This window comes from Artemia franciscana, chromosome 18 (genome assembly GCF_032884065.1).
Source record: "Artemia franciscana chromosome 18, ASM3288406v1, whole genome shotgun sequence".
Classification (NCBI taxonomy): Eukaryota; Metazoa; Arthropoda; class Branchiopoda; order Anostraca; family Artemiidae; genus Artemia; species Artemia franciscana.
In genome coordinates, this window is record NC_088880.1 from 18,887,528 (window position 1) to 18,902,121 (window position 14,594).

Sequence of the window (14,594 nt, forward strand, 5' to 3'; positions counted from 1 at the left end):
CAAATATCGAAAATATAATCTGATAAAGCCGCTATTGACATTGGCAACATTCTTATTGGCAACACGATGGTTTGTAGCAATCGATTTCGAATGGAGGGGGCTTGATAAATACCAAAAACAGATGAATTACATAAAAATTCTAGGAAAATCGTAAGACTCATGAGGTTCTACGGAAAAAGACATAGTGTACGCGCCTTTCGAGCCAAAAAAAAATGCGTGAATTTCTAAACACAGTTAAGCTTGAAATCTATTCTTTTTTTTTGTTTAATTCCTATACGAGATAGGATGGATCTCCCTGAGTATTATCCAAGAAAAGGTATTATCAAGGCTTTGGGAAAAGCCTTAGGTAGAAAGTTAAAGGTTTTTGACGGAAACAAACGTTTTTTGGATAATTCCAGTTTCCCCTTATTGCTGAAGAAACTTACATCAACCTACTAAGTTTGGCTGAGTAAACACCTTTTTTGAAAACTGAAAAAGAAAGGATTCCCAAGAGTCAAGACTTACAACATGCTGGAAGCTTCTTTCTTTGGATCAATGACTAGAAAATTTATTGCGTCAAAAAGAGAAGAACAAATGCGAAACGATATTATCCGCTTAGAAGTCACGAACGAAAAAAATGGTCACTTTTCAAACCTGTCCAAACTGTCGCAGGATCGTGATTTCACGCTTGTTCTTCGCGACACCACTAAAATTACCTTTCCTGTTTTGATTGCTTTAAATATGGAAATCGCTTCCGAGTGTGAAAGATCTCTCATGTTTTTACCATTGACCGCTAAAATTTCATCGCCTTCGCGTATTGAAGCTTCTTCGGCGGCTTGTCCACTAGGGAAAATTGATTTAACGAAAATGCCAAGATTTCCTTTAGCTGAATCCTTTCCACCTACAACACTAAACCCAAGAGTTTTCTTTCCTGGTCCTTTTTCAAAAGTCACAGTAAAAATTAAAGAATTCGGTCGCCTCGAGCTTTTCAACCTATTCACTCTACTTTCTAATTGCGATACGGACCTTCTATGACAAGGTTCACATTCTGCTTCAGTTTCGAATGAAAGACTCATTGGTCGCTTTTCACTGTTTAACCCTTTACTAACTGTTGATAATTGGTATGCGGAAGCCCGTCTTTCATAAATAATCGGTGAATGGACGGGTTTAATCTCAGGTACGGGGGTTGATAATAAAATAGATACGGGCAAGGCTCTTTGTGATTTATAACGGGGAGTGTCTTCAATTTTGAATGATTGTCTTCGCGCTATTACTATATCAACGTCCCTTGGGGCTTGGTATAGTATTTCTTGCACTTCTTTGGTAGAAATCCCACGTAGTCTTCGACCATTCACATTTATTATTTCATCTTGTTCTTCAAGTCTTCCATCTCGGTCAGCTAGACTATCTGGTTTAATCCCCACTATGACAAAACCACCCGAAAAAGGATCTTTCTTAATATGGATTCCGAGGTCTGTCGTTCCTGTTTTTACTAACCGCAACATTTTATAGTGCTTATTTGGTGCTAGATTAGGAGGTGGTGAGGTAATTACTCTTTCTTTTATTTGGCACTCCTCCGTTCTAAGGTAATGAGTTAACATTTCATTTCGGTCAAGTGAAGAAGAACGGGCATGGATTCGAGCCAAATTTAAATTGCACTCTTCTAGCTCGTCGTTAAGTCGGTCTCCTGGAGAGGCAGGCACTAGAATAGCTTCATCAGGTCTATTACTGCAGGGTTTATTATTTTTAACACAACTGCAACAACGATGAACACGTTTTCTTTTGAATAATTTTTCCTCGTCAGTGCTATTTAGAGTGTCCTTTAGTTTCGACATGTTAGACTGTATATTCAGCAGTTCTTCGTTCAACTGTTTTTTACTTTTGGACTTGGGTGTACCTCCGTCACACTTTTCACTTTCGTATCCACTTTCGTCACTTTTTGTTGATAATCTTTTTGAATCACAATTAGATGCTGGGATTGGTAGTGAAGCTAAAGAGTGACTACGTTGTCGATTTAAATTCACTTTTTCGGGCGGACGTGTTCTTCGAAATGCGCTAGGAAAATTGCTTTTCCGCCCCATCGACACCTGGGGAGGAACATCTTCCACAGAAACATTTTCACAGCTAAAAGATTTCACTAATTCTGCACATTTATTTTCTGTGTTAGCCTCTGCAAGTTTAGTTTTAGAACGAGTCCTTCTTTTATTTTGCTTCTCTTCACTACTACTTCGTTCAGTGTTATTGTGGTCCGGATCAATGTGAAGACCCTTGCTAAAAAGATTTCTTATTGATTCAATTCGACTAATTCGTCGTCTCATGTTTGTGTCCCCCTTAATCTTCTCATTATCAGAAGGTGTTATTGTAAGAATGCTTGTATCACCACGCAAGGCGTCTAATTTTCGACCAACTTTTCTGCCCCATGTTGTAAGTTTATCGTCTGCAGTGCCCACCGCTATCGCTGGCAAGGCCTTAACCGTGAAATACTCAGACTCAATGGATGCATCTGGATCATCTTGATTGATAATTGCAAGACTTACGAGTTGCGGACAGGTGTCGGACACTGTTCGCCGTTTGAAAAGCCGCATTTGAATTCTTAGTCGCCTGAAAAAAAATTAAAATTATCAACAAAGAATAAAAGTTTCATGTTTGAAAAATATCATTCGCATTTTCACTTTTAAAAATATATAAAGAATTTAAACCCTGGAAAGTAAATCCTGTCAGATGAAACTTTTTTTGTTCCATGACTCTATTTTCCTGTGATGACTTTTACAAGTTGAAGAAATTTCGTTCATAGGATCCGCAAAAAGAAATTGATTACGTCTTTCAAAACTCTTCAGGAGAGTACTCAATCTGTGCATACTCTCTGGAATATGTTTCGTGTAAATTTCGGGAAAACAGATTCAACCAAAATGCGAAAAACGGCGAATTATATTCAAATTTGGAAAAACTATACACATTTTTTTAGATATTTTCGGAGCAAGGACCCAGAGCCTACATACCTGTTTTAAGCACAGGAAATATTACGATAAGTAGTAATAAGGGATGTGTATGCGCGATTGTACGCAAGGGCGAGAGGGAGGGGACTGCCATACCCCTGCCGAAATTTGAAAATATACTATAATTTCTTGTGTTTTCCATGCGCGTATTTCACCTAGTTTGGGCGGGGTGGGGTTGGCTACGCTGTACCCCCAACACAGTTCCGAAATAAATTTTAGAGAACATTTTTCTAGTCTTCCGTTTACAATATTCTCAAGAAGAGAACAATAGTAATAAAATTATTATTCCGTCACGGTTGCAGAGTTTCCGTTTGAGGAAGGTCAAAAGTGAAACCTATATTTTATGGCATATTTTAATTGAAAAATCATATTTAGGGGGCTGGCGTTTACTCACCCCAAAAAATGCCCCTCCCTCCCCCCTACGGCTGGTTGGTCTCGAATCACTTTCGACTCGTAAAAAAAGGACAAATAGCTAGTAATACAAGATAAAGCTATGAAAATGCGTTTCGATATTATTCGAAATCAATATTTAATAAATCATAATATAAGCTCCAGGAATGCAATTATTTCTGCCTGTAAAACAGTGACGTCATTTGGAGGCATAAGGACCCCTGAATTATTTGCCTCTACTAATTTGGAAAATTAACCCTTTTGGGGGGATTTTTCATCGAAAAATGTCTTTTTGGTATTTTTAATGGAAGAATTAAACAAATCCCCCCAGATAATGAGAAATATGGTTAGCCCTTCCCTCGCCTTATTACATCTATCCACGGAAACTCAGGGTGAAAAAACTATGTTGCTGGGTTTGAACACCTTCTCGGAGGTTTGATTGACCCGTAAAAAAGTAGCAAAAATGCGTTTAAACTAATTTTTGACATGTCTTGAAAATATTTTTGTAACCCTACACCCTTTGAGGAAAACACGCCCCCCCCCTCAACAAAATTCGTGGATGTGCCCTTGGTCAGCACCCCGGATTTGTGCTGTAAATCGTGTATTTTTCATAGTTTGACCCATTTCCACAGAAAGGAAAAATGTGAGAACTTCAAACATTTTCGGTTGTCGAAATTTGGGCTGTGAAGCTATTTTTTATTGTTAGTCTACCTTCATTTAGCCCAAAAATTTTGAAGTTCACAAAAAATCGGGGTCCTGGAAAGGAAAAAGGGGGAGTAGGTAACCCTGAAAGTCCTTTCTATGGGTTAATTTATACTTTATATCTATTCCTTAAAATTTCACCCACGTAGTGGGGTAAATTTCTGAGTTGTCTAAGAGCCCCTATATTTATTTTACCAAATTTCTTTTGAAGAATTCAACGTTGGAAAAAAAGAAGCCAGTTTTAATCTTTTGCCTATTTTATGTCATATTTGCCCTCAGGAATGATCCAAAAATCTAAATATGTTTACCACTTTTTCGCTAATATCCCTGTATTCTGCATCTGTCCTCTATTATATATCCCCACATACAGCCAATAATATTGTCTTTGTTTGAAAGTAGTCTGAAAATAATATTGATATAAAATATGAAAGTAGTATAAAATAATGAACTAAATTATTTATTTTAAAAGAAAAGTAGAAGGGAAAAAAGTGACGCTGTAATTTGTTTTGACACATCAAATTGTAGAATTTCATTAGTTGTCGGCTATTATGAATTTCCGGTCATGCTATTTGTGGTTGACACTGCACTAAACTGACCAGATTTCCGCTGTTGTGACCGATATAATATCAATGCGATGCATTGGCATGGTTTAGTTTTTTGACAGGCCAAGTTATAAACGGCAGGCTTTGGGAGGAAGCTTTGAGTTCGAGCCCCCCATCTCCCACGGAATCCGATCACATTAAGAGACATTTAATGTTTGAAAACAAATAATTACGTCCCACTAAAAGATAATACCCCCGCTCTCTGGGTCCACTAAAAAAAATATCCATGGCTCTTAGGTTTACTATGGGTTTTCCAGAGAAATTGCATGCAAATTGTTTTGGGTACCCGAAGAACTAAACCGTATCTCAAACAGTCATCTGAAGGGAAAATGTGGTTCAATATCGCTTTCTACGACTATAATGAGAAAAAGGTTGAGATAGCTAGGTCACGTTCTGCAGATGAAGGGTGACAGATTGCCTGAGATAGTCCTTGTCAATAGCCAATCGTATAGGGCCAAACGAAATATAGGCGGTCTCCAATGGGATGGAAGGATGCCATAAGGAAAGATATTAGGAGAAATGGGAACTTCCTGGGAGGGTATTAATAAGGAGGCTTTGAATAGATTGGGATGAAGAAGGAGTGCATTTACTTGTTTTGATCTTAAGCAGCTTGGTGTTGCAGCTAGTTGTTAGTGCTAGTAGTAGTAGTAATATCTCTAGACATAATTCCATGTTTTGTGCACGAATCTTTAAATTAGGCAGTTAACAACCCTCCATTTCATTTTTCTATATAGATGTTTGTTTTGTTTTGAAATAATTAATATAAATGTAAATTATAGGGATCTTCAAGCTTTTTTCATCCCAAACAAACGTGCCAAGTTTAATTTATAGTGTAGGCGTCATTCCAAAACAGAAAACCATGTCATGCCTTTCTAGCTAAAAATGAAAATGTTTATTTAGATCCACTTTCACTTCTTAGCTATATAGAACGTATGCCTGCTGGGCTGGTTACATCCCCTCCCCAAAAATCAGTACTCCAACCTTGTGTCCTTACACTTGTTCTCTGATTTGTCTATCTTGTTCTTTTTTTCAGCTTATCCAAAAAGCCTTTTTTCAATTTTTTCTCCGTTGTAAAATTTATAATGTGTTATTACCAGCTTGTGAATTATTGCAGCTGACACTATACCTTTTTTAGGCTTTCTTTTGATATTGATTATTTTAATCATGATAAAATATTCAACGTACTTGGGCCTAACAGTTTACTGATTAGCAAATTTTTTAATATCTGGTTATCAAATAGATTCATATCCACTTCATGAAATAAAAGCAGGGTCGTAGCTCTAGCAGTTTTATGGGGGGGAGGAGTTTTAAGAGGGGTTCACATCTGGAGAGTTCGGGTGAATGGGCTATATAATGATTCTTCTACAAATTGAGCAATAAAAAAAGAAGTTAGAGGTTTTTGTCGATCTAGACGTATGGTTGATTCCAAACCTTTTGTTTGTACTATAAACAACTGTGGTTTCAAGAGGTGTTGAGTTGCTAACCACCAGTGAAATTAAAAACAACATTTACAATTGAAGATGCTTACGCATATGCGACGTGGTTTCAATGTCAAAATTAATTAAATTTTTGGTTTTGTTTACGGTGCTAAGCATAATTTAATTATTTTTTGGTTGAGAGCCATATTATTTATAATGTATGGACAACGGTTTCAGTAATATGATTCGGTCAAGCACCTTTCCCTCTTGTATCTTAGTTTTTTGCTGAAACTGGATGTGAAGATAATTAGAGAGATGTATGTGTCTGTTGTAATAAATGTATAGTTTTAGGCGTAATACATTCTTACCGGTAAAAAGCATCAAGTATTCAGTGCAATATGGCGAGCACCTTTGTTCATCAGGATGGTAGAGACTGAAAAAAAACATTGAATTTTTTCTTTCTTCTCAAGTCCCTTTTAGCAACCTGGAACGGTTGCTAAAAGGCAACCGTTCCAGGTTGACTTTTAGCAACCTTATGACCACTATCCAAGCAATTCGAAGAAGTCCTGCTACCCAACATAGTTGGCCAAAAAGTGTGACGTTTGTCAACCTATCCTTAAATGTTGTCTAACCGTTTTAACCTTTTTCTCATTATAGCCCTAGAAGTGAGATAGAACCACGTTTTTTTTACAGTTTATTGTTTGATATACAGCCATTCAAAGTATAGAAAAGTCGAGAATATCCCCCATTAAATCTCGAAGCGCCAAAGTTACAACCTGACCGTTGTCACGAGCGTAGAGTCTAGTTGTCCTAAATTCAGCTCGAAAAGTTATCTTCCTATTCTTCCGAACTTCTTTCAATCTCAAAACAATCTCAAAATTATTTTATCGGTAACGTCTTCACTACATCCCCCATCCTAACCAATAATAGAACAAAGGTGGTTAAAATTGTTCATAAGAATATCTTCTCTTGCCTAACACCATGCGTTGACCCTCAGTTATTCATAACTGAAGTAGCTTCATCTTCTTAACATAAATTTTGAGACAAGTTCTTACACCTGGCCCCTCAAAATCCCCTAAACCCCATTTATTTCAATCTTACTTTTGAGCTCAGGTAGGCTATTAGCATTTCTCAAAGTATTTGGCATATAATTCCTGATTTTCGGTCCAGTAAATTTGATTGAAAAACCAGATGACGTGAGACATCTCGTTTCTTTAACTAGTTGGGATGCCTGTCGAGTATCATGTTGGTGAATTTCATCATTCCTTCGAAAAGCCAACATAAACGACTCAGGTGCGGTATTTGTGCTTACTTTATATAAAGTTTCGGCAATCTTTTTTTCTCAAAGTCGAGCCACATTTAATATCTTAAGTTTTATTAACAACGCCTTCACCTCTGACGAGGCTCAAGCTTGCAAATTACACGTATAGCTTTATTCTGAAGAATTTGAACTTGCTTCCATTCTGACTTATAATTTGAAGCCCAAACGCTTGTTTCATATAAAAGATATGATTGTAATAGACTGAAATATAGGATCAGTAATACTTTATGGGAAAAAATAAATTTCAGTCTATGGAGAACACCAACAGCTCTTGACAGCCTCACACAAAGAAATTCAACGTAGATTGCCCAATCCAGCTTTTCATCAATTATTATACCTAAATATTTAGTGTGGTCAACTCGTTCAATTTCTTCGTGATCTGCTTCATCAGGTTTAGTATTACACGTACGAGCCTGAGAAAATTTGCCCAATTTTTGAACAAAGGTGACACCCCCTCCAAAAATATCAAATGATCTTAATGAAAATCACACCATCAGATTCAGCATATCAGAGAGAACCCCACTGTTGAGGTTTCTAGCTCTTATATACAAAAATGCGAAATTTTGTTGTTTTTTTTGCCAGAAGAAAGATCACGGATGCGTGTTCATTTGTTTGTTGTTTTTTTTTATGGGTAATCTTATCGAACCAGGGATCCTAGAGGATCGGTAGAGAGCTCATTTTATCGGAAATCAAACTTCTAGTGCCCTTTTTAGTCGATCAAAAATATTGGAGCCCCCTCTCCCCAAAGTGGCCCCCAATCAAAATTGTGAGACAGCCATTTTGTTTAGTATAGCCGAAAGATCTAACAATTATATGTTTGAGGTTGACTTCCCCCCCCACAGTTCCCAGAGGAAGGGCTGTAAGCTATGAACTTGTTCGTTCTAAATTTTAATGTTGTTGCTTATTTTCAGTTGATTTTATTTAAATATTAAGTATAAGTCTAGGAGTGTCTAGGAGAGTTTTACCTTCCCATTTTTTACCGCTTATAAAGGGATTTAATGAAGTTCTCTAAAATCGCCTGGTACTGTCATTTTATAATCGTAATTTCCAGCATTGTATTCTTAGCTTCTTAACCACCATATGCTAAAAACTCATTTATTGTACTATCAGCATTTGAAGACTTATTTTTCAGTTGCATTAGTACGGTCTATAACTTCAATACATTTCCCTACTTCCCTTACAGCATTTTCGTTCATCACGGACCCTTTTCTGTGCCATTTATATAGGTCTGTTCTACCGATATTCCAAATTTCATATCATCTGATTTCATGTTTCCAAACCCAGGGAGATGAGTTAACGAAGCTAACAAGTCCAGTTCAAAACGTCTGATTTTGTCGGTCAAAATCCTTCTTTGCTGCTGATATAATTAAGCCTTTAATGAAGCACCTGGGAAAGTGTGTAGAAGATAAATTAAAAAAAAACATGGACATGGTTATTGTTATAGTGTTGAAACTTGTTTTTAACATCCCAGAAGTCGCTTTCTACTAAGCTATGATTGGTAAACAATCCCTAAGGGCGTTGTGTATGTATCTACTCTTAAAGAAGTGAAATTGAATACTGAAAAAATTCCGTGCTTGATTTATTACCCAACTAAGTTTATGATTTGAAGTCAGTAAGAAGAACAGCATTACCTTAATATTTATTAAGACGTGATGGAGAGTGAGGAGTCAATGTATAACTTCAAAACTAAGTTTTTATTTGTAACTTTGCTAGAACAAAAAGGAGGAAATTATCCGAAGTCTGAAACAATAGTGCCCTCGAGAAAGCAGCTGCTCCCCCGAGGTGGCCTAAATATTGTGTAGTATTTGAGACTATTGTGTCTCTTAAACATTTCCAATGTGTTCCAATGTGTCTCTTAAACTTTCCAATTCAAAACTCTTCATCCGTCAAAACTTTCGGCTTTTATGTTTCAGGCTGAAATTTGAATATTGGCATCTATGAACAAAACAACGCCCTGAAACATAATTATTCAACGCCCTGGAAGTTTCATTTACTTAACCCAACTGCTTTCCAAGATAGCAAGAAACCCCTCGACCAGGATTTTCCCTTATTCCTAAATGTCTTCTGTTTTCAGCCATGTTTATTCAACGCTCTCTGAGCTTTTTAATTACTAGGTGACAAGGACGTATCCAGGGTTTTTGTTAAGAGAGGGGGACACGAAAAAATTAAAAAAACACATCAATTGTTTACGTTTTTACAGTCGGGCAAAAATTCCTAGGGGGGGGGGGTCAAACTTGGACTCCCTCCCACCTCCATATACAAATTCAAAATATGAATACAATAAGTGAACATATTTACTTAATTTCCATGAAAGCTGGTATTTAAGATTGTTAAGTTACTAATTATAAATATAAGGAAATGTGGGATGAAAAATCAGCTGTGGGGAGATGTGTGGGTAGATAACTTACGGAATTCTGGGAAAGTCAAATTCAGTTTCATATGCCTATTTAGCTTAATCTGTTTTTCAGATAGTAGTAAAAATTACAAGGAAATCAGATTTTTATCAGTAAAAACTGTCAATTCAAATTGACCAGCCCAGAGTCTTTTCCCTATGATCTTGCTTTGGAGATTATTATAAATCGGTAAAAAAAAGTACTTTTTTTTCCTATAGCCACCACACTCAAGATCTTTTATCGCGAACATGAGGCAATAACTGGTTTTCATGGTCTTTATACGAGACAATATTAGCTTCGGCTCGGTGGGAAACTACACTGTAGCTATATTTTAATTAAATATTTAGTTGGTATTTTGCTTAGTTTAGGTTAGTTTAGATTGTGTATTTAAAATAATGCAGTCTGGCATTTATTTCATAACTCTTTGTTGTAGTTTTCATAATTTTGTTGATAAAGTATTATATTTTCATCATACTTCGTTTTATTTCATTAGCATTAAATAAACTTCACAACTCTGCAGAACTTCAGTGTGGTGGCTATAAGACACAAGTACCATTTTTTTTCAAAAATGCAATTAACCTACAGAGTTCAGTAAGGCAAGGTACCTTGAAGGATTTTCAAACCACTGCCTGAAGCCCAAGGTCGTATTCAGGGGGTTAGGGGGTTTGACCCCCCCAAATGTTTGTATGGCTCGTAAAATCGCAACAAAAATTTGTATTCTAAATTTTTGTAGCTTCCCCCCCCCCCCGAAAAAATCATGGGTATGGCCCTGCTGAGGCCATTCTACCTGTAATATTGAAAAAATTGATCTAGCACACAGGTCGAATCTTCGTACTACATTTGTAGCTTACATGCAAAGGGTGCTTCTTGCCCCAAAGCAACAATTGCTACGTTGTAGGCTACAATTTATAACAATTGAAGCTACATACTGGTGCATATCATGCTATAAATTCAAATGTTTAAAGTCTGTTGGCCCCTCATCACTCGCCCCTCATTTTGCGGTTACTGCCCTTAACTATATCTGAAGGTTTACTGATATTGTTCTATTGTATCCTTTGCACTAATTTTCATCAATAATTGCTGCGGTAATACTCAGGTGCATGGCCTCTTCTGAACTTGACAATATCAAACAGTTCGTAGTAACGAACTATAAGTAAAGAGCGACTCGGCTCAATAGCAACCGAAATCCTTAGAAAAATAATGTTGATAACACTAGATATGTCAAAAAAATGGCTTTTTATGGTGATTCTAAGAATATTTATAGTTCATTAAGCTTATTACCCATCAAAAGCTACGACCCTGAGAAAATGTGCACAATTTTCGAAAAAGGGAGAAAAAAACCCCAAAAGTCAAGTGATCTTAATGAAGATCACACTGTCAGATTCAGTATATCAGAGAACCCTGTTGTAGAAATTTGAAGCTTCTATTTACAGAAATGTGGAGTTTCCATTTTTTGCCAGAAGAAAGATCACGGATGCGTTTTAATTTGTTGTTTTTCCCCGGGGCTGATTGTAACGAACCAGTGAATCTAGAAGATCGGGAGAGGACTCATTTGATTGGAAGTCAAAAGTTCTGTCCTTTTCAAGTGACTAAAAATACTGACGCACGCCCCATTTTTCCCATAAGTTACGCAATTTGCCCATTGTTCACATATATTTGTTATTGGGAAGTATGCTGTTTTTTCGGGGGGGGGGGGTGTATTTCAAATGGGATAATTTTCCAGGGAAAAATTTACGCGGGGGAGGGGGAGAGGTAAGGGGATTTCCTGTCATAGTATAAAAACAGGGAGAAATTATATACAAGAAAAGTTTTACTGAAAGTACAACTAAATGAGATGTATTTTTAAAGAACTTTAAGACTTTGGTGTAAAAGGCGAGGGTTGAGGAAGCGACAGCCCTTCAAATATACGTAATAATTTTTGTTCGTTATAAGTTTTAATGTTGCTCCTTGCTTTCAGTTGAAAAAAAACTCGTTTCATTAATGTTTGGAAAGCGTAGAGTGAGGAACCAAATGGCACTGCTCTTCTGTAGGTATTGCAGTTAGTTCAGTAGTCTTTTACCACTGTTGCAGAAATTACGGAACAGCGGTAAACATTCTCTTGCGTAATAAATGGATAACCGTATCACAGTTCATACTATTGACTTATCAATAATGTGAACATACCAATCGATGCCTTTTTTATGCCCATTACGAATATAATAATCCCTTCTATCGCGTATTCAAATTTAAACACTTTTTGATCTATTAAAAATGACGAATTTTCAATTAAAGCATGAGTTATCGGTCGTTTTCGACTAAGTAATGCTACATTTTCTCAGTGCCGAAATTATTTATAATAAGGTTAGTTTAGGTTGGGTTAGGTCAAAAATTGCTTAAATTTGAATTTGCGGTAGAAGCGATTATTATATTCATGAAGAACATAAAAAAGCCATCGAGTGGTAGGCTATATTCACTTTATTGGTAAGTCAATTATATGAAGTCCGAAAATTTACCACGATAAGCCTGCATAATTCAAGTATCCAGAGAAACATGTCAGTTTTGTTTTGTATACCTTATAACAGGAATTGCATTTTCAGAACTAAAGGCAGAGAAAAAGCAACTAGTAACTGAAAATTGAGGGTAAATGTTGTTTTGTCACAATTTCAATAGGTATAGACCTGTCATGTAGGAAAATTTCAGGGCCTTCTAGAGGGAGAAGGAGAGGAGGTGGGTACTTTAAAATACCTTCCCGGGATATATTTTACCCCAAATTTGCCCCCCTCGGTAAATGTTTAGTTTCGTTCCAGTTTAGAGAACTTAGAAATGCTAATTCTAGAAGCGCATCTATTTCTGGTTGACCCTTCTCCTCCATGGGGCAAACTAAAAATGCGTAAGGTGGGCTTGCTTACAGGTAACATTACCTGTAGAGCGAAGCGTATTAGTCCATGAGCCCCGCGGGAAGAGGTTTATATTCTATACTTATTAAATAAACCTCTTTGATGAACCTTTTTTTTTAGTTTTATCACTCTTTATTGAATAAATATAGAATACAGACCTCGCCCCGCTACCCGCAGGGCTCATGGACTAATACGCTTCGTTCTATAGATAATGTTACCTGTAAGCAAGCCCACTTTACTCATTTTTAGTCTCGTTGGAGGGGGATTTTAGAAACCTAAAAAATGGATGCACTTCTCTAATAATGACAAAGAAACAATATGCGATCATCAGAACCTTGCTATATGCTGTAATACGCACTTGGAACGAAACTAAACATTTATCCCCCCCCACAGGATTTTGACAAAATTACGCCACTGTCTATTTAATAGAGTTCCTGTGATAAAAATCAAGGAAGTCAATTTTTTATAGCTAAGCCTAGTTTAGAAAGGATTACAGAAGATTACTTTTTTTCTAACATCATACTCAAAGATGAAAGAATGCGTACCTTCTTTGAAGTTCAATCATACACTTTTACATTCCAAGATTGCACCACAAATCCCTTTTGTAACCTATATTGTACAGGTGTTCCACATCCACATACAAAATTAAGTTGATTGCTAAGTTGAGTTACTTGTGGCTACTAAATGGCCAGGTCTACGAAATCACAGTTTCTGGATTCTGTTCATTCAACAAAAACCTTCCCGCTCTGAAAGCACTTCAACCGGGTATTGGGCTTGTATTGTACCAAACCTATTAGCTAAAATTTGCTAATTCTTTCTTATAGGTTGGATGAATAACACTCTTTTGCATCTGTATGAATTCATTTCCGTGTATTTTTACGAATGACATTTTTATGAGTTTCATTCTTGAATAACAATTAGGCAAAAATAATTCAGGATTTGACCCCATAATTAAGAGTTAAGGCATTTATTGATTACTATCAATAGAATTTATGCTCTCTTGAAAATGACTTATAGACAGATGTCAATTGCATCGCATAAGTAAAACTTCCAAACTTGAGTTTTTTCTAAAAATTTTATGGAAATATTATTGTTGCTAATGAACAAGTACCAATTTTCTGTATTAACTTCAACAAATCCCCATGAATTAACTTCAGTTAATTCATGGGAAGTTAATGGGGGTTAACTTCAACCCCCATGAATTTTTCCAGAGAAAGGAACAAGCTTTCAAAAATATTTTGCTGGACGGCTAAGCTTCGAAAAACTTTTTGCTTGCCGGAAAACACGTATTTACCATCAAAAATTGCAATATTAAACGCTTTTTATATAACCCTATACTATTTCAATATCGTGCAAAAAACGTCTCTATGGGTGATTAAACCATCCATATGCGCAAATGAAGGCCCTGTCCCTTTGTCTTTTTCTTCCAAATAAACTGCAAAATCGCCCTGTTTGTTTCGTATTATTCATTGGATTTTAGCTATAAACTCAACGATCCATAGGGTAAGGACCCGGGATTATTCAGACAATATTCTACACGTATACGGATTTCAGCACGCATGTTGCACTTTTTCAAAATTGAAATTGTGCAAGGCTGTTAGATGCACAAATTAGGTATGCCAACACAAAATCCCCCCCTCAACTGCTAATTTTTGAAGGAAGATTTGCATGCTGAACTTGGTTTAAACCGAAACTATACGAGGACTCTCGGTCTCAGTGTAAAAACAATCTGCGAATTTTGATGACCCGGTGCGAAAACGAGTTAAGTCCTGGCTTGGTGCAAAAGCGAGCTAGCTCTACGGACTAACTCCAAGCTGTGATGCGGACTAACTCGGTGCTTAAAATTTTAAGATTGTGTAAATGGAGAAGAACTCGGGCCAATAGCCCATTTACAACCGACCCAGTTGTAGATGGGCT

General features: G+C 36.6%; 2 protein-coding genes across 3 annotated transcripts in view; one reads left to right on the forward strand and one right to left on the reverse strand.

Moving 5' to 3' along the window:
* LOC136038707 (kinetochore-associated protein 1-like) overlaps nucleotides 1-14,594 on the forward strand; it is a 284,373-nt gene that overhangs the window by 232,529 nt on the left and 37,250 nt on the right. The gene's annotated exons all lie outside the window — the stretch shown is intronic.
* Nucleotides 519-13,443, reverse strand: LOC136038703 (uncharacterized). Its single transcript, XM_065722016.1, has 2 exons — nucleotides 13,223-13,443; nucleotides 519-2,580 (listed from the first exon to the last, which is right to left on the reverse strand). Exons 1-2 carry the CDS (start codon nucleotides 13,240-13,242, stop codon nucleotides 621-623), a joined length of 1,980 nt encoding a protein of 659 aa, XP_065578088.1. The 5' UTR covers nucleotides 13,243-13,443; the 3' UTR covers nucleotides 519-620.

Excerpts from the sequence above, each read along its gene's own strand:
- LOC136038703 (XM_065722016.1), bottom strand. The coding sequence starts at position 13,242 with ATGATTGAACTTCAAAGAAG. Across the intron at positions 2,581-13,222 it reads ATGATTGAACTTCAAAGAAG|GCGACTAAGAATTCAAATGC; the intron begins GTACGCATTCTT and ends ATTTTTTTTCAG.